Here is a 19,658-nt window from a genome sequence, read left to right on the forward strand (position 1 = left end):
TTTTAGTTTGATTTCGATTGTTAAATTGCACAGGATACGATAAATGCTTTCCCATGGCATACGTGCACTCCCGCAAAGGTCCGGTTCCATTCTTATTGAGCTCTAGGTGGAAAGAGGATTGTTGTTTGTATTTTTCGTAAACCGTTTTGGTGGAGCTGTACTGGTGAATCAATACTTTTAATGTTTCGGTTCTACACGATCGTGACTTGTTGTGCTACCCGAATCCCATTCTTCTGGGAAGCCAAAGCCATGGTGTAAATTATATTAGATTCTATAAGTGTTGTCATGAAAAAAAACATTTGAATGGTATTTTTTTGTTAAGTCAATGCGGACGGCTGTTTGTCTTTGGATCTATGATTTCCAAGAGTTGTTTGCACGCCGTTATTGCGCAACGTAACGCTCGCAGGAGGAATATGCGCCTTGAAACTATACATTGTTTGTTCCTATGTTCCCATTAAGGAACGCTTTCAATCTGTTACCTTGGAGAAAAGGGCCTTCGATTAGTTTCCAATCAGCCTCCGCATTTTCATCGAGTAGTTTAGAAAGTCATTTCGTATGTGAGGCTACCAAAGAAATACATGACTTGTTATCTTGGTCTAGTGCAATATCTGACGAAGATGTTACTTATGATATTCACTCGAGTCCAGAAAACTTACGCGGGCATGTTATAAAGTAGTGTGCAGTAGTGATGTAACGCCCACAGCATGATGGATTGTATTATTTTGGAATACTTTATTGGAGCACTTCTTTTAAGTAACGAACATATTTGGAATGCCACACGGCAAAGTCAAAAACTGTAAAGATATAACCGGTGTATTACATAACCTTTTTACTTGTTCAGTGGGGAAAAATAAATAAGCATAAACCGGTTCATTAGGGTCCAGTTCGGTTTGGACTACGTTCTTTAAATTAATTTACAGTAGGCTACATTTTTTATTTGACGGACAAACACCATTGCAATAGACTCCTAAGTTACTATAATTTATATTAACGACACAATAAACAATGATTTTTTATTGCTAATTTTAACTACCTAAACACTTCGCAGTTTATCACGCTTTTTAAAAATATTTTTTATTACACCGTGGCTATGGCCGAGGTAAAAAAAAACTAAAATGATTGTTTTCTTGAAGGTGCCCTCAATTGGTTTGTCTGGTCGTGATCGAGTTACAAGCCTTTCACGAAAGGATTTAGATTGCTTACAAGTTTTTAAAATGGTAGAGCCTATTTCCTTGGATTTGTTTGAAAAGCAAACTAAGTTGGATGATAAGGACCAACAGTGTTCCTTCGAGAAAGAAGCTGATGACTCATCCTTACATCTTGATACAATTGGATTTTTCATAGCTAAATTTGAAAAAAAGTAACGACGTACACACTAATTTACAGAGTAACCATTTAAATTAAAATAAATGTGATGTTACATTGTGTTGATTTCCAAGTTGTTTCACTTTATCAGTTCAGTTTAAAACAGGTTGAGATTTTTTGTCTGATTTTAGTTCGAAGCAATTTAAAGATTTGGTTCGGTCTTAAAATAAGTAGTTCTGCTAAACCTTTAGTATTGCAACTTCAATTTTAAATAATTATAATGATTTGTTATATTGTCGGTTAGTTACAAACGACCGGTCATCATTTCGATGTCTGATACCATCGGATCGATACCTAAAGTGGTATCAGCCCAAATCCAAAATAGTTTAACGCTCTTATTCAAATAACACCATAAATTGAATAGGAGTTTGTCAAATATTTTTACAGCGAACCGCAGAATAAACACGAGATATTGTGGCGACCAATTAATAGAGGATCTTAAATACATAATATGACGCCATGCTGTGACGCTATAAAGCAGGGATGGCGAACCACTGACCCCCACCACAGATTTTTAATGACCCATTTGTCTCTCTAGAAATCCTGAAATGTTACCATTTTCAGGAAAGAATAAATGTAAAAAAAAAACAATTGTTCGTTAGAGCACTATACTTTAAATCAGGGCTGCCCAATCTTTGGGTCGTGCAAAAGTATTTTAGTGATGACGAGTATGCCAACATTAACTGCACTTCAATCAGTTGCGTAGCCAGTCGACAATTTAAGGGGGGGAATAGCAAACCGTTTCGAGCAGCAACTGACTGAGTGTTAACGCAATACTCAAAAACCATTCAAAGAACTAAAAGTATTAAAACTACATTAACGTATAGTAAAGGTAATATTAACTACATCGTTTGTGACGTAACAGTGCATGACAATTGTGATCGACTGTTGTGGTACTGCTCATAAATGCTACAAAACAAATTATTAGTAAGAGTAAAATATTTATAATTTTTTGGGAGATGCATGGCCCCTGTGCCCCCTGGCTACGCCTATGACTTCAATAAATGCGTGAAATTCTGTAAACCATGCTAAAAACCTTTCTGCTAAACTTCTGTAATCCCATAAAAAAGCTGCTGTATTTGTTAATTAGATAGGTTTTTAATATTTGTGGTAATCCGAATTTTGAAATCGTCCGAAAACTTTGAATTACCGTAACACCCTACACAATAACATTTAAACGACGCAGCAGCAAGTTTCGCATCAAATTAGCATATAATTAAATACATGACCCTGACCCACTTGGGCACGGATTAAGGCCGTGTTTGTGACCCGCGCGATAAAAAGGTTCGCCATCCCTGCTATAAAGCAAGCCTAAGAGACCAGATATCATTAGAAGTTGTGCACAAATGTAAAACTAAGGTCTATTTAAAAGAAGGTGACAATGCGTCACCGCAAAGCGCAAAACAAATTGGGGCTATTGGTTCAAAATTCAAACTTTAATTAAAATTAGAGGGGGGTGTAACGCATTGAGCACATTATGTGCACATTGCTCGATATTTTGGCATTTAAGTTTTGGGGGCCCTTGACCCAACAGCTGTCAGACTGAACAGAAAACACCAAAAATTGTGTTTAACTTATTAAAATTGAATCTGCCTGTTATAGGAAGGCCTAGGATGATTATTTTTTGACAAAATTTTGACGTATAGGAGTCGTCCTACTTTAATTTACAACAATAACAATTGTTGTAGGCCAGTGGTCGGCAAACTGCCGCGACCCTTTTTTAGTGGGCCGCGAGGTACATTTGAATAGCTTAGTGTTCTCAAGAGTTGAGGGCCGCGTGAAAGCCGTACATTCATTGCACTTTACTTTTAAAATTAAATATCCTGAATCCGCCACTGTTTTGCAGTGGTTTTACCTCGTAGGCCTTCAATAGCTCTGAAAAGAGTAATTTGGGCCGCGACAAAAAAGTTTTCCGACCACTGTTGTAGGCTATACGCTGTCTTAGTTATTTGTTGTCGTCAGTCTCTTGTTTGTTTGTTTGCTGACGACCGATGAAACGCAGATCAGTTGTATTGTTCGGCTGTTATAACCCTGTGGAAAATTCGCTTTCGTTGAAATTTTTAAAAACGCTTCGTTGAAATATTTGGCTTATGAAAAAAAAGGACACTGGTTGTTGTTTTTTTAGTTGAAATTCAAGGTAACAAAGTTAGCATACAGCCATACACCTAGCCTAAATTGTATCACAATAGAAAATGAGATAATGGCAAATCAACTTGAGACACAGCCAATAATGTTTAATATATTTGTCCAAATTAGAAATCAAAAACTGTCCTGAGCCAGAAGAAGTTTAAGTAAGCTAAATCATATGTTGTTGGATGTAATGAAAAACTAAATTTTGATAAATTTACGAATTGAATGACAATTGAGAAAAGCTCACTACAGGCTTCGTTTAATGATCAATTATATATTTCAATCGTTTAGCGATAACAAAAACTGGTATCTGGCTTTTTCTTTTTTGCGTAAGAAGGAAACAAGGAGAAATTCTCTACTAGCCTATATATAAATAAAATCCAGGCATTTTCCAATCTTTATAATGAATAATGGTATATTCCAAACGTTTGTGGGTTTTACTAGAATGAAATGATATTTATTGCAAATGAACAAACAGCAATCAGTACTTACAAGTAGGCCTACTTACGATAAGTTCAATAAGAATTATACTTCCGTAAACGTACGCGATCAGAACTCCACGTGTGAAAAGTTTGAGAATGTTAGTTTTCACATAAATTGCCTTAAATACTTACCGTACACCAAATGGCTGTAATTAAATTTCGTGACAACACGCTTAAACACGATACAAAAACAGGCAATTCTGGTCAATTGTCGAAACGCTTCAAGCAACATGCTTATAGTTGATAAATACACACAGACACAGGCAGGCGTGACGACGCAACCGGCCAGACTGTTTTAACTGAATGACCGGGGATTGACGCGATCATATGGAACGCAAGCCGCTACACGTTCGAAATGGTACCTATTGCCATATGAGCTTTGTTATTCTTACTGAGATTGTTATATGATTTACTTTTATGACCGCCCGTACCAATTAAGCCTCAAATAACAAATTATGTTGACCGAACTGAAAATACTTTTCAGCACGAATCGAAATTATTTTGGGTAAATACAATTAACCAAGAATCGGCGTTTCGAGGATCGGCGTTTTTGCGCAACACAGGTAATACAAGGCACAGTTTGGCGGTGCTCACACAAAAATCACGAAAAGCGTTTATCTGCCAGTGGCTATCTCTCAACAATAAACTTTGTAACACCTTTTGTTGGTGGTTTTGTGACACAACAATGATTTTTTGCTGGTGTTGGGAGTTCGCATTCATTTTGGTATTGGTCAATTGTAAATATCAATGTAATGAGATATGAGTTTACCAATGGCAAGTTCTGCCAAAGCTCTGGCTAAAGAGCTTAAAGGCTTCCAGGAGGAACCCGTCGAAGGTTTTACAATTACTCTTGTAGATGAGAACAACTTGTATGACTGGCAAGTTGCAATATTCGGTCCACCAAGTACATTGTATCAAGGAGGATATTTTAAGGCTCATATACGATTTCCAGGAGACTATCCATACTCGCCACCCTCATTTAGATTTCTTTCTCGAATTTGGCATCCAAACGTCTACGAAAATGGCGAGGTAAGTAATGAAGCCAAATATTATAGTTTTAACTATTTGCATTGTAGAAACCACGGGCCCAGAGAGGTATTTTCGACGGTCCATGAGCTTTGCATACACTAAACCAGGGCCGGATTAAGGTTTTCATGGACCTGGGGCTGTAGGGCATGTAGAGGCCTATTGGTTGTTTTTATTATGTTTATTGTTCCAACCAGAATTAACATGAAATAAGATTTTTGATTCACTTATCAAACAGACTCATTTAGTTTGTGTTCTAGCTTTAGTTTAGATAAAGCAAAGCTCCATAGACGAACGCATTTGGTTCAGTACTCTTTTAAAGACTGAAAATGAGCGTTCGCCTGGACAATTAATAATCATGAGACAAAGATGCATCCTTAATACAACAGATACGTTAGAAAACAGAGACATGAACTTATTTTCATTAATAATTTTAAACACTAGAGCTCCTTTCCTACTTTCGTCGTTAAAATGGCTTTCTTTTAGCAGTGCAGAAAAATGACTCAACTTTTCAGGCAGTGATTTTCGGATCATCTGGGTTATACTGAAGCAAGGTTATTTCTTGAAATTTCTTCAGTAATGACAGCCACTTTAAATTGTACCTCTTTCATCAAATTCGTGATATCAGGACTTTAATGTCTGAACAAAATTATTAGTCCCTGAAGGGAATTTGTCGCCTTATTCAAAGTCATTTTGCTACTGCAGTGCCGGACTATAGTTGTATGAGACCGTTCCATTACGATTTTTTTTTTATAAAGTCAAATAAGCAGTAATATGCAGTAAAGAATAAGATCAAAATCGTCTGAATAAGCATAAATTTGCTAAATGTGTAAAATAGTTCTCAGAACTGTACGTCGAGGGTATGGGACGATCGGGGGCCGTCGGTCGGGCATCGGCCGTTTTGGTTTGGACGCCCTATAGTTTAATTGGTGCCGTTAGGGCTTCGCTGTTTTAGCACCGGATTTTTGGTCTTGTTTTCGGTTATTGGTGAGTAATGGTTGGGATTATAAAATGGTTTAGGATTATTAAGGAAGTTAGTAATGTACTTAGGGGTGGGGTGTTTGGGGCTAGTTAAAGTGTTGCTTAGGCCTGATTCTGACCTATATAGGTCTTATTCCGACGGATTTCGGACTTATTACAATTTAGACTGTAATACGACTATTAGGCCTAGGTATTAGTGTTATTTTGATCTTATTGCGAACTGTGTTCCATTCCGACGTTGATGTTGTTTTAACTCGGTCTTATTACTGGAGTCCGTTAGGGGGTGCGGTGGGGTACATAGGTCCCCGGGCACCAAGATACAGGGGCGCCAAAATGAGGTTTTCAAACGCCAAAATGAGGCTGATTTTTCTTTAAATACCATTTTGTATTAAAATTTGAATCGTTTTTTCGTTTAAAGTAAGGTATATTATGTTATTGTAATAGAAAATGTGATTAAACATGAAGGGGGGGCGCCAATTTTATAGTTTGCCCCCGGGCGTAAAATACCCTGGCTACTCCTCTGCTCTAGAACAGCGGTTTCCAAAAGTACCGGTATTGCAGTACACTAGTAGTGCAGTTACGATTCTTTCAAGAGTAACAACTTTTGAACTAATGCGAACAATTCGCTGACAGCGGGTAGTAGGCTACAATACAGCATAATAGATGCTTTGTGATATCACGAGAGATATCATAAAACACGCTATTTGATCGAATAATAAAGCATAACAAGACAATAATGATGACAGATAGCCTATAATGTTTAATTCTCCTTGAGGACCCTCTGAAACTTGGGAACCGCTGCTCTATGGAATATAACTTTTTATACAAAGATAACATCGGTTGGTCCTATTAAATTGTTAGTGATGGGCCTATTTTTTTGGTGGGCCTGGGGCTGCAGCCCCCTCAGCCCCCGCCTTAATCCGCCCCTGCACTAGACTAGATGAATGCAATACGTAAAATTGAACTACTGAAATGCGTGGCTTTGTTTACATAACGTCCCCAATTTAGTGCAATTCAAAAACTAGGCTACATGGTATCATAAGATCTGGCATGAGAGGCATGAAAGTCAGTAAGGCCCTTTTCGTTTTACTGGCTTCGTTCAGTTGATTTAGACCAGGGAGTCGAACCGGAACCGAACCGGAACTTTATGAACCGGTTTCGGTCCAATTTTTCCCGAACCGTAACCGAACCTGAACCGTTTTATGTAAGATTCTGAGGAGCCGAACCGGAACTGAACCCAATATTTTGAATAAACGTGAACTTTAACCGAACCCGAACCTGCCAATAAAGCGGTTTACTCCAGCATAACGTCACAACCTCTATTTTACAGAGTTAATCTATGCCATGTTCAAAATTTTATGAAAAATAATGAATAGTCATTACATAAAACGTTAGTTTTTTATTTTTCAGATAGTTCAATAACGAACAGCTTGTTTACGCCGCGTAGCTCTACATTTATTGACCCACATTTTCATCTCATATTGCATCCGTACCGGGACTTTATAAACCGGTTTCGAAAATAAATTTAGTCGAACCGGAGCTGAACCGGAACTTTTAAAATGCTCGAAACCGAAACCGGAACTGAATCGGATTCCGAAAAATCCTTGAACCCGAACCGAACCTGAACCGGAAAAGTCAAATCGACTCCCTGATTTAGACCGGTCTTACAATATAAATAATTTGGTATCTTAAAACTTTTAATGCTATTCTTTGTATTATTTATACATATAAACATAACATTTACTCGGCTGTATTTGCATTGCTAGTTCTGGCGCGCTAAGTTTTTTAAAAATACCACTTTTAGCCACAGCTTAACAACTTCTGTGATTTGGCAAAAGCTTTAAATTGCATTATTGCAGGGAGTCGAACCGTTTGACTATTACGATTCAGGTTCGGTTCGGGTTCAAGGATTAATCCGGTTCAGTTTCGGTTGCGAGCAATTTAAAAGTTCCGGTTCAGCTCCGTTTCGACCATCGTTACTTCAAAACTGGTTCATAAGTCTCGGTTCGAATGCAATATAAGTTGCACTAAACCTAAAAATGTGGGTTAATAAATCTAGATTCTAGAGAATAATCTTTTAATTGTGAGTCTTTTTAATCTCCGTTACGTGACGTATTAAAAAAACAGCAATCCATTCTTGAAATACCTGAAAAAACAATCAACGTTTTACTTAATAAATATTCATATTTTTTAGGCTAACCTGTTGTTCTCGCGCGAAGCAGTGCACAAACAAGCAATTTATGTTTAGCCTAATTGCCAGAAGTGCGAAAAAAAATCAGACAAAACTTTTAGTTTATTTTAGAAAAGTACAGTTCAGAAAGGCACATATAAAAGTTTCGCAAAAAATAATTTCAACATACAAACAGACAGACAGGCTTTCGTGCGAAGCGTTTAAATTGAAAAAAGGTTTTTGTTCACAAGTGCTTGTTTCCCCGTTCTGGATCCGGCCCTGGTCACACATCAACTTTGTTAAAACAAATAATATGATTCGTAGCTGGAAATCTAAGTTTGATGAGATGATTTAATTTCTGTTAATAAGTTAACAAAGCTACAGCAAATGTTTTCATTCTATTAAAAAAAAGTTGGAAGATGCCCAATGATGTAAGTATTGTATTAGTTTTAACAATGTCTTTATCTCTTTTAATAAATGGCAAAGCTTGTGCGCATGTCGCCGGACGATTATCGACGGCTTATGTTCGCCCGGTAGGTCGCTGGCATGTTATCTAAAGAGGCAGACAGAGCGCAACGTCATCCTCGCCGAACGAAAGGAGCGGCTACGTCAAAGTGCGCTCGAGTTAGGGGGTGAATCCTCGCCTAACATAAGGAACGACAACGTCAAAGTGCGCTTGCTTCTCCAAAGGCGCGCGCACCACATATCGTAAAACTCTTAACGTAACCGCGCAAAACATTTTTTGGGGGGAATGATTTTCCACCTTTTATTTGATTTAATTTAGACTGGAATGCATTGCGTTTAGACTCGAGTAATGATTCGATGAGGTTCTGACGATTCTTGATTCATGTCTTAATAATACAACGTACGTTTTGTTATTTATTTCTGTTATCTGTATGGTGTGCCACTTTGTGGTTCACGAAGTTAGAAACCTGGTCTGAAATAGACCTCTGGACTAGAGCAGTGGTTCTCAAAGTGGTTAATATCAGCCGGATACCCAAGAGGAATAATGGAGGCAAAAACCTTGTCGGGCCGATAGCGCATACTTCACATCAGGGGTCTAAATCTAAACCTAAGAAACGTTATTATGGCTTGAGGAACAATTAGGTGGTTCCTAATATTCTCGTTTCGCGTACTATTAAAATGATTAATCAAAGCTAAGTGATTAAAAAATAGCAAATGTGTTTTAATTAAAACAAATGTGAATTACTGCTGATGTTTAAAATAATTCCTAAAAAACGGTTAAACGTTTGCATAGCACACATACAGCTTCTTTAAGGTACTGCTCCAGGGGAAAACGGTCATTAACCCCTAAAACTGCCAATTTAATGTGCGTTAATGCAAAAAATTCATGCTTCGCGCAAATATTTTTGTAATGTGTTTTAAACTATTTTTGGAGTCATTTAGCCCAAGGGCGCATGGAATTCTAATCAAAAACCTGGCGCGGAGCAACTTTTGTCGCGGGCTATCAGAATAAATTTTAGTTAAAGGTTTCGTAGCTGTACTTTCATGTGTTTAGGTTTGTATTTCTATACTACATTCACCAGCAGAGGACCCACAGGGAGGCGAGTTACCACAGGAGAGATGGAATCCAACGCAAAGTGTTAGAACCATTTTGATGAGTGTCATATCACTGTTGAACGAACCAAATACATTTTCACCAGCAAATGTCGCGGCTTCAGTGATGTTTAGAGACTGGAGAGATAAGAAAAACAAAAAGTATGAAGAATATGTTAAACAGCAGGTTAGATTTAACTTATTATTATATGGGGCGAAAATTTATTTTCTGGGCATATCTTGTTTTTGCTCTTATTTATATGTAAATGCGACGATTTAATTACCACAAAAGATTCTTACGTTAGTCGATACTAGGATATATATCAATATGTTACAAAAAACACGTAAAAGTTTACGGAAAAAAGTACGTTCATCTGGTTAACTTTTTAAGTTAAAGAGGCGTTGCTTGCCAAATAATGGCCTAATTGTACAAATCTTATCGATTTACACAAGATATGTTATGTATCAATTAGTGGTAGTTTGGCTAAAATTGATTTTTGGAGAGTCTGGCGCTAGCACATACCCAGAAGTAAACGTGTGCATATATTACCCAGAAACGCGAAAAAAATTCATCGTTTAAAGTGGAAAAAAATGGGTTTTGAGTGAGGCCGTTTTGCTTCTTGACTTTGACGTTATCTGTTATAATATTGAAACGTATTACACAATTGCCATTTATTATTCTCTACGGGGGCAACTGACTCGATGAACCTTACGGTGTTTTGCTGTCCCCCGTAAAGCTAAAATATTTTTTTGATTTATCGATAGATTTTATGAAAATTTAAAAAATATTGCTAACTACAAGATTGGATTGACATTGCCAAATACAAGATTAAAAACACATTACAACACGAAAAATAGGTATATATACCTAATATGAAAACTCTTTAAAGGTTTGTTATTCCTTTAAGGGCAGAAAATACAATTAAAATCGATAATTTAAAATATTAGAAAATGTCGCCGCGGCCTACAATCGTTCGATTTGAATGTTGGCCACTGATCCAGTTCTTTATATCAAGGGTCGGTAAGCTGCGGCCCGGGGGCCGGATCCGTATACCAGAATGCATTTTACTGTTTCTGAATTTTTATTTAATTTTATTTCACTTCACACGAATTCATTGTGTGTTTTATCTATGAACATAGCATGGAAAGTTAACCGCTTCTATTCCAATTACACCACAAACCAAATTAGGGATTATACTTACCGTGTTTCCCTGAAGTATTTCTATTACACCTTTTCGTTTTGATTATGGATGACGCCGTGTGGATTTAAATGTTAAACTAAACAACGATTTATTTTTCGCTTTGCGCTAATGCATTACCGCCTTCTTCTAAAATGTACTGTAATTAGACGCATTTTAAAGTGCTAAAATATCCAAGGTCCGCCCCAATCAAAAGTTATTATAATAAAATGTTTACAAAACTACACGTTTTAACAACAACATTCTCAGTTAAAATTCATTTTTTTAAACAATCATATTAAAAGGTGCGAGACAGCAAAGCAGAAGCGGATCGCGACGGAGTAGTGGTACCTACAACCATTGAAGAATATTGCGTAAAAAACAAAGGTGTTTTGCCAAACTGTGCAGAAGACGAAGTTTATGAAGATTTTGCCGATGATGACTATATAGATGATTGCGACAGCAGTTAGTGTCTGCTTGATGTTTAAGCATTGAAACGAATTGCAAGTTTATTAAATAACAAAGTTTAACAAAGTACGTTTAACTTCTTTTTCAAACCAATAACGTTTTGTAGAGTGTATTGCAATTTCATAATTTGCCCCAACACATCTAAGGTATATTTTAGGGTACATTGTAAATTTAAATGGTAAAATTTCTTACCCGTCGACCTATAGTCCTCTAAATCAGGGGTCCACAATCTATGTGCGCGAAAATGAGCACGCGAAAATGTGCGCACATTTTGAGATAATTGGGGCACAATTGTATGCCTCTTCTTCGGTTTTCCGTTTACTTTTTGTCTTTTAACTCTACTCCTCTAACTCTTATTCTCTAAATGTTTTTCTCCTAATCTCTCCTCTAACTCTACTCCTCTACCCTTCTTCTCTAAACTTTTATTTAACTTTTTTTAACTCTTCTTCAAACTCTTTCATCAACTCCAACTGTTCTTCATATTTTTATCCGACTCTTCCACCAACTCTTTCTCCGACTTTCTTTTAACGACTATTCCTCCAACTCTTACTTCAATTTTAAATCTTCCACAAATTCTTGCTCCAGCTTTGACCCCAACTTCCTCCAACTCTCCCACAATCAACTGTTCAATCAACTATTCCTTCAACTCATCACCCAACTCTGACTCTTTTTCTAAACGCTAACTTTAACTCCAAATCAAAAAGTGCACACTTTTTAAAGCCTTTTTATTATGTGCGCACATTATGAAAAAAGTGCGCACATAATTATATGCATTTTACAATGTGCGCACGTTTTTTGCACATTTCACGTGCACGTTGTGAAAAACAATGCCACGTCCCCTGTTGTTTAACCATGTACTGTTGCAACCCGGCGTTTTTACATAAAAAATAGCTAAAAATAGGGTTTAGAACAAAAACATAAAGCATTTGCTCAACTTTGAATCGTACACAAATTATAATTACAAATATTTAAGGGCAGACAGTTTTCGGCAAACCTGAAACAAGTATTTTTATGAGCGAATATTGTAGTGTTTTGTAGTACTGCTGTTTTTACAACTTTAAATTTAACGTGGGGAATGTTTGTTTTCCCGATTTTTGTTCAAACTTGTGTGTCATCATGCTTTTTTGCAAGACGATTCATTCTTAACCATATTCAACTTAAAAATTTGTCTGCTGCGTAGCATCCAATCAGCAGTGTATGGTTTTTGCATTAACATAGAATTTTTACCTGATAATTTTTTGTGTCCGTATTATCCATCAAATTTGAACAACAACAACATATTGAGTTAACACCTTTAAATACAAGATAGCCGCATCTTAGTCAAACATGGCTAATATATTTCCTTTCAAACAACTTACTATTTGTAATGCCATTAGTTGTTACCAGGGACGTGCAGTCAGGGGAGGCAGGTGAGGCACTGCCTCACTTGCCAACGTCTGGCAAAGCAAAATATATATCAAGCAAAAGTTGTATCAGTTATATCTCTATCGCAAATTTCACGTTTCTATACCTAAAGCGTGCTTTATTCTTTTTTATTTTTGTTGCGTTATTCATATTAGGCGTTCACGCGGCCAATATCAATAAAATACGCGTAGAGATGTAGCGCCAAGCCGCGCCTCTCTTCAGATCACAAAAGTGCCATACACTGCATTATGCGTGCCTTTTTATTTCGCAAATTCTCTCGGAAAACATGATGAACGATTCAGCTATGATTTGAGGCATGCCTCAATTGTGACGTCCACGCTATGAAACCTTTTTTTGTCGAGCTTGAATGCCCGCATAGTGCGTGTACATTGACTTATTGTAGTTTAAAGCTCTAAAGTTGAAGTCATAAATATAGGCACACCTGTTGCAAATTTAAAAGTTTTGCATCAGACGAATGGACAAAAAAATAACACGCAACTGCACAACTTTCAAACAGCTTGGTAAAAAAGAAGTGGTTGTGTGGCTGTCATAGGCGGTAGGCTATAAATAATTTTCATTATCTCTTGTCACAAATAACGTGAAATAGTAGATATCTATTAATTATCATTGTCAAGAAACAATGGAGACATAATACAACAGTATAGTACAGTGGTTCTCAAAGGGAACGGCTATATTTAACAGAAAGTTTATAACTGTAACGATTAATATTGTAAACTATTATCCCCATAACATAAATAAAGTTTTTTAGACGGTTAGCGCATCCAAATGTTGTAAGACTTCTGGCTCAGCTCTATCTATTGTAGTTTTACGTACATTTTTTTAATTCGTCGTCTCTTTTTTGTAGCTTTGTTTTTTACATTTTTTGTATGTAGGGTACATCGAAGTGATAAATAAATAAGATGGAAAAATTTGTTTTCATGTTTTTGGCTCGGGAGGTATTGACAGTGTTTGCGCTTGTAAGGGAGAAATATGAAGAAAACTTTGAGAGCCACTGGTATAGCAGCTGGTCATGTGGTCAAGTGTAATTTAATCAACTTTTTGCATGCTTATTTTGTTTTATGTCAACTAAATTAAACACTGACCAAGCTTTCCACAACTTGAAGAAAAAGTGCAAACAGAGCCACAATGAAAAGATATTTATTGCAAATCAACAAACGAGAATTAGTACTGATAGAGTTACAATAAATTTACATCCGAACGTGCGCGATCTGGACGCCACAAGTGAACAGTAAGAGACTGCTGGTTTTGGCATTAAATGCAATCCCTGAAATACTTTTACCTGATGGCGTTAACTAAATTTCTCAACAACGCGGTTAAGAGACGCAACGAAAACAGGAAATTCTTGACAATTTACGAAACACGATCAGCAATATGTTGTCAAATTGAATGAATACAAACAGGCTGGCGTTGTCACTATCCGCCAGGCCGGAGTTGACCCGGTCATAAGTCCAAACCGTTACAGTTCTTTAACAACACCTAATTAAATGTATTAGGATAGCAAGTAACTAGTAACTTTTTTACATGTTGTGTTGGTAGAACTCTTAATTTTGGCTGAAAAAAATACGGTATAACAAAATTATAAAAATATTTTTTTGCTACTATTATATTTGGAAAGGCAATATTGGAATCGTTTATGTGCCCAATTAGGGCCGGATTAAGACCATGAGAGGCCCTAGGGCCTAGGCTATTCCATTTGTGAGGCCCCTTCCCATTTTTGAGATCAGAATTTTTCTCTAAACAACATCACATGTCATTGCTTAATGTTAAAAATATGACCTGATTAAACCTTTCGTTCTTTTAATTTTCCACATTCATGGGTGCAAATTTCTAAATAAAATAATAAAAATTTAGTTGAAGCTCATCAGTAAGTTTCGGGTCAACATCTTACGGATACGCTTCCTTTAAAAGTTCTACGCCTCGTACATTTTCTACCATAGTTGCTTTCAGATTAGCAAGAAAGAGGAACATTTGTGCAATGTCACTGTACACATTAGCTCTTCTTCTTAAATTGGCTTCAAGTGCGTCGAGCATAGGGGCAAAGGAATTTATTTTAAACATTTCCTTCGCAGAAAGTTCACTTAAAGCAGGGGTTTTTGCTGCTCGTACCCCTTTGTCAGGTCAGAGCATTCTTCGTACCCCCCAAAAAAATATTATGGAATTTTTCAGATATATATTGCTAAATTACATTGCTTTTGTACATCTATTAAACGTTAACCGGGTAATTCGCTCACAAATCGCAAAAAGAAATTAAACGTCAATTATTTTGTTGGTCACTTCTTTAATTAATGTGATATTTGTTGCGACTTCATTGATAAAATTCGCTCAAACGCGGTCGATTTTACTCAAAGAACATTAAGATATCATATTTGAGATTTTTTTTGTATTCTAGACCCATGCTATATTTGTTTTCGTAAACTGTTCGGTCAATACCTCCAGAGGCACAACCGATTTCTGTACCCCCAAATACTATATTTTACACTCTAGTTCCATAGGTGAATCATAATGGACAGTTTGTAGCAGATTTACAGCAACAGTATATTGAACGCCTTTACCATGCATTTTGTTCCTAACTGTGTGATTAGTTGTTGATTGCTGACAGCTAGTAAATTCGTATTCATTTTAATCTCTTGACGACGGACGGTGCAGTTAAAATAGCCCATTGTTATTAGACAATGAGGTTTCTTACTAAATAATAACAAATGTTTGTAGATAATTGATTTTTTTCAATGCAAAGACCGTAATGGCATAGCCGCATAAAGTAATTTACAATTCCATAATTAAACTGTACTGTTAAATTTGTTCGAAAAGCTGATCTGTGGCCCAAGGATCTTCGTACCCCTTGATGTTCAATCTCGTACCCCCGGTTGGGAACCCCTGACTTAAAGCGTCAGGTGCATTTCTTTGTCTTCTAGTGACAGCTCTGTAGTTAATATTCGGCAAGGTTGCTTTTGCTTCCTGCACAAGTACTTAATAACGATTCAGATTTCTGAAGAACTTTGCTAACCCTATGAAAACAACCTAGCACTGCGCCCCCATTATTAAGATGCAAACGATGTAATAATGAATGTTTACAACAGGAGTCGAAAACCTTTTTCTAGTCGCTGGCCAAAACCAAACTTAGAAAGTTCTCTGCCGCCCGCACAAAATGTTAACTAAGAATTTTGTTTTTTAATGTTGGAACAACTGTGAATCAGGCGGGCCTTGGATATTTTTTGCACTTAAAGACGTGTTTAATTACATTTACAGAGGCAGTAAAGTGTTGCGCAAAGCGCGACAAAAAGCGTTTGTTTAGTTTAAAATTCGAGTTCACACGTCGTCATTCAGACTACTAATGAAAAGTGTAATAAAACTACTTTGAGGGAACGCGATGACATTTAAATTTAATCTAGCTGAGTGTTTGTTAACCGTTTTAAGTCAAGGCGCACCTTGCGAGCGAAGCGAACGCGATTTTTTTTCCGGCCCGCCAATGTTATTCATCCAGCCCGCCACCTATTTGACGAACTAGTCACGAGTCCATTTCACATACTTTTTGACTATTCTACGTAAGTGCCAACAATTTTCATATACCGTAATATTGCTTTAATGAAGATATAATGTAGTTAAAATTTCCTTGAATGTAATTTAAAATTGAATTTTTATGATAAAATTTTAACTGAACGAGAATTTCAAAATTTATGTGCATTTTTAGTCGATTTTGATTTGAAATAACTTTGACAAATTTTGACTTTTTTTGACAAGTGAAAAAATAATCACCCTAGTAATAACTAATTAATGTATTATCATGTTTATTGTGTTCTGTAATTCTATCATTTTATCATTCTAACTGTCGGTTACGGTATATTCAAAAGGTTGAAAACAAGTAGGGGGACCATTGATTTCTTAAAATTTTCAAAGGGGGACACGGTGTAAAATAGATTGGGAACCCCTAATCTAAACGAAAGATTACGTAAAAGTAAAAGTCCTGTGGAAGGGGGCCTAGTATTATTTTTAAACATTTTTGTAATTGTGCTACTAATTTTTCAACAAATTTAAACAATTGTCTAAACACCACTATGTTTTTTCTGTGCTGCTTTTGTGCAGTTTGCATAGATATTGTTGTGTTTTCAATCACGTTTGCGCCTGGCTTCTTTTACAGATTCCAAATAAGCACAATTTGCTTGTTGTAACTTTTTGCAGTAGGCACTAATCAAGCGCGTACAGTCGTACACACAAACAACGCATAGCAATTAAAATAACACAAGAATGCCTCGAGCTGCGTGCTCGGGAATAGCGCGGTTGCGTTCCACAACAGATAGAGAGTCTGCGGCATAGCCACAGACTTGTAGCGTGTGTATGGGATTGGTCAATTAAGGCTTAAAAAAAGCTTTTCAAATTGGAAATTGACCACTATCACTGTTTAGATCTGATACAATCAATTTTTACATACCGGAGATGCAGTAAGTAATTTTAATTAGTTGAAAACATAAAGCAAATTACATCCATTTATCTACTTTTTAAGCACACCCCTCTTCTTATAGATACTAACAGAACATGATGATCAATACATATAAATCACACGTTTTGTTAAATCAGTCAGTATAAAAATGGAGGCGCACCACAAATCTGAAATTTTAAAATAAAGAAGTTTGTTTGTTTGAAAAATGCGGTATAAGGTACTATTTTTATGTTAAAATTTCAGCAAACCATCCCATCAAAATTACTGATATGGATATATCGGTACCAGTCCAATTTGGCAAAACTATCGAAAAAGCAATATATCAGTCTTAACATAGAGCACTTAATACTAGAGAGGTAACTGATTCTACCAAAATCAGTTTGGTTTTACCTTCGTGGTTTAATATACACAGCTGAAGTTAACATTGCACACTAAGCGTCAAAAATGGTATCGTGTGAAGAAGAACATAGGCGTTGACGATATCGTCCTCTTGGTGGACAACACAACTCCGAGGTCGTCGTGGTCGCTTCGAAGAGTCGTTGCTGTATATCCTGATGAGCATGAAGTTGTACGAAACGACCTAGTTCGATCGAAGGGGAACGAATCACGGAGGCCAATTCATAAATTGTGCTCGTCGTTTCCGCTGACACCGGGGTGTCTGATAACCCAGTGGCACCTGCACCGCAGGCAAACGAGGAAAAGGAATTAGACGCGTCGACCGGTGCATTTGGCGAGCGCGTCAAAATTTGTGTATTGAAAATTGAAAGTAAACCCGTGCGACTTGTCAATTTTTGGTATTGTTGACCCTTGGTACTGTTTCGTTGTTTTCCTCCCATGTTTTTGGTGAGTTGAATTGTGTGGACACTTCGACCACGATCGGTGTTACACCTTAAAAGCAGATGCAGCGTGTGACGCAGCTAGGAACCTAGCCATTCAATAACAGGCCGCGGTACAACGCCCAATCCTCTTCATTCAATTATTCTAGGCAAACAAAACATAAGTAAGTAGCACTGCTCACAAATTGTGAAAGACAATAGCCTAATAATGTCCAAAAATAATTAAAATAAGCCAAGTCTTCATTTTGCTTTTACAATTTTCTCAAATGTCTGAAATATCCTGCTTAGAACCAATCTCATTAAATCTAACCATGTGAACTACTAAACGAACCGAATCCAAACGGTCGGCCACCCATGGGTTCAGACACCCGATCCGTCAGAAATTAGTGCATTTCTAAGGAAAAAGGTCTACGACAATCAGGGCATACAAGGGCAGAAAAGTCTGACTTTTAGACCTTGAGGTCGTGGCAATGCACTAATTTGGACCTTTAGGTAAACTTAGATAAATTGAACATATTTGCTAAAAAATTGACAAAAGATAACAAAAAATGTGAGACAGAACTAATAATACTTGGCCACCTTAACCCAAACGCGAACCCGAATCCTAACTCAAATAACGTGCTTCGAACGCTGAAAAAACAGCCCATACTCTAGTGGGCAAAAGATAGTTTCTCGTCCATGGTATATAGAAATGTTACGTCACAAATTGAGGTAGTGGGACCTAAAGCGTTTGTTTAATTAATAAATCAACCCACATTATTTGGGTTAGGGTGTTAGTTAGCGTTTAGGTTTAGGTGGTTCAAGTATTATTAAACTTCTTCTTATGCACATTTGCTAAGTCAAATTAGTGCAGTCTTCAAGAACTCAAAGTCTAAAAGTCGGACTTTTTCAAATTAGTGCAGTCTTCAAGAACTCAAAGTCTAAAAGTCGGACTTTTTGGTCCTTTAGATCAGGGGTCGGCAACCTTTTAAACAATGCGGGCCGGTTTACAAGTAAAATTTTGTCGCGGACCGGCCTTTGAAAATAACAATGTTCGGTAAAGGAATTCTATTACAATTTTGTTCAATGCGAAAGCTTGTTTTGCCGCAAAGAGATGCTCCCATCTTGGAATTATCGAACTTAATGAAGCTCGCGGGCGGCATCCGGCCCGCCAAGTGATTTAACCAGCCCGCGGTTCATTTCAATTAAATCTTTTAACGTTTTCTTTTAAATAACACTTGTGTACCATTAAAATACACTTGTATAGCATTTATCTATTCATACGCTGACCAGCTTAGGTCAAAACAGCGATATTTAAAGCCTTCTTTTAAAATAAGTCAAACTTTGTAATATTTCCCATTCTTTTTTGACCAGGCCCTACACGACACTTTCTGTAGTTACGTAATATAAAAACTTACGTAATACAAAAACAATAAAATAAGGATAAAATGAAAAAGTACGAACCACAGACCGACACCTGAAAAGTATAGAATACCGTACGTATAAGGCTTATCACTTAGCTTTTTTGACAATCAATTTTTAAAATCTGGTTTATTTAAACGTGGTTGTGATGTTAGCAAAATAATTATTATTTTGGGCTTTTTTCTTTCATTTTCATTGAGGCTA

General features: G+C 36.8%; 2 protein-coding genes across 4 annotated transcripts in view; both read left to right on the forward strand.

The window, feature by feature from the left end:
• LOC146168161 (tRNA (cytosine(72)-C(5))-methyltransferase NSUN6-like) overlaps positions 1-1,425 on the forward strand; it is a 30,160-nt gene extending 28,735 nt beyond the window's left edge. For all 3 annotated transcript variants that reach the window (XM_083389060.1, XM_083389059.1, XM_083389058.1), the window contains one exon: positions 1,134-1,425. In XM_083389060.1, coding sequence (XP_083245186.1) covers positions 1,134-1,364 — 231 coding nt within the window. In that variant the 3' untranslated portion in view covers positions 1,365-1,425. The remainder of the gene's footprint in view (positions 1-1,133) is intronic.
• A 601-nt stretch (positions 1,426-2,026) lies between these two features.
• LOC146168171 (ubiquitin-conjugating enzyme E2 R2-like) lies at positions 2,027-11,359 on the forward strand. Its single transcript, XM_083386229.1, has 4 exons — positions 2,027-2,033; positions 4,735-5,006; positions 9,674-9,898; positions 11,195-11,359. The coding sequence occupies exons 1-4, from the start codon at positions 2,027-2,029 to the stop codon at positions 11,357-11,359; spliced, it is 669 nt and encodes a 222-aa protein (XP_083242355.1).
• Positions 11,360-19,658: the final 8,299 nt, after the last annotated feature.

The sequence above is a fragment of the Ascidiella aspersa genome, chromosome 1 (assembly GCF_963924565.1).
Source record: "Ascidiella aspersa chromosome 1, kaAscAspe10.2, whole genome shotgun sequence".
Lineage (NCBI taxonomy): Eukaryota > Metazoa > Chordata > Ascidiacea > Phlebobranchia > Ascidiidae > Ascidiella > Ascidiella aspersa.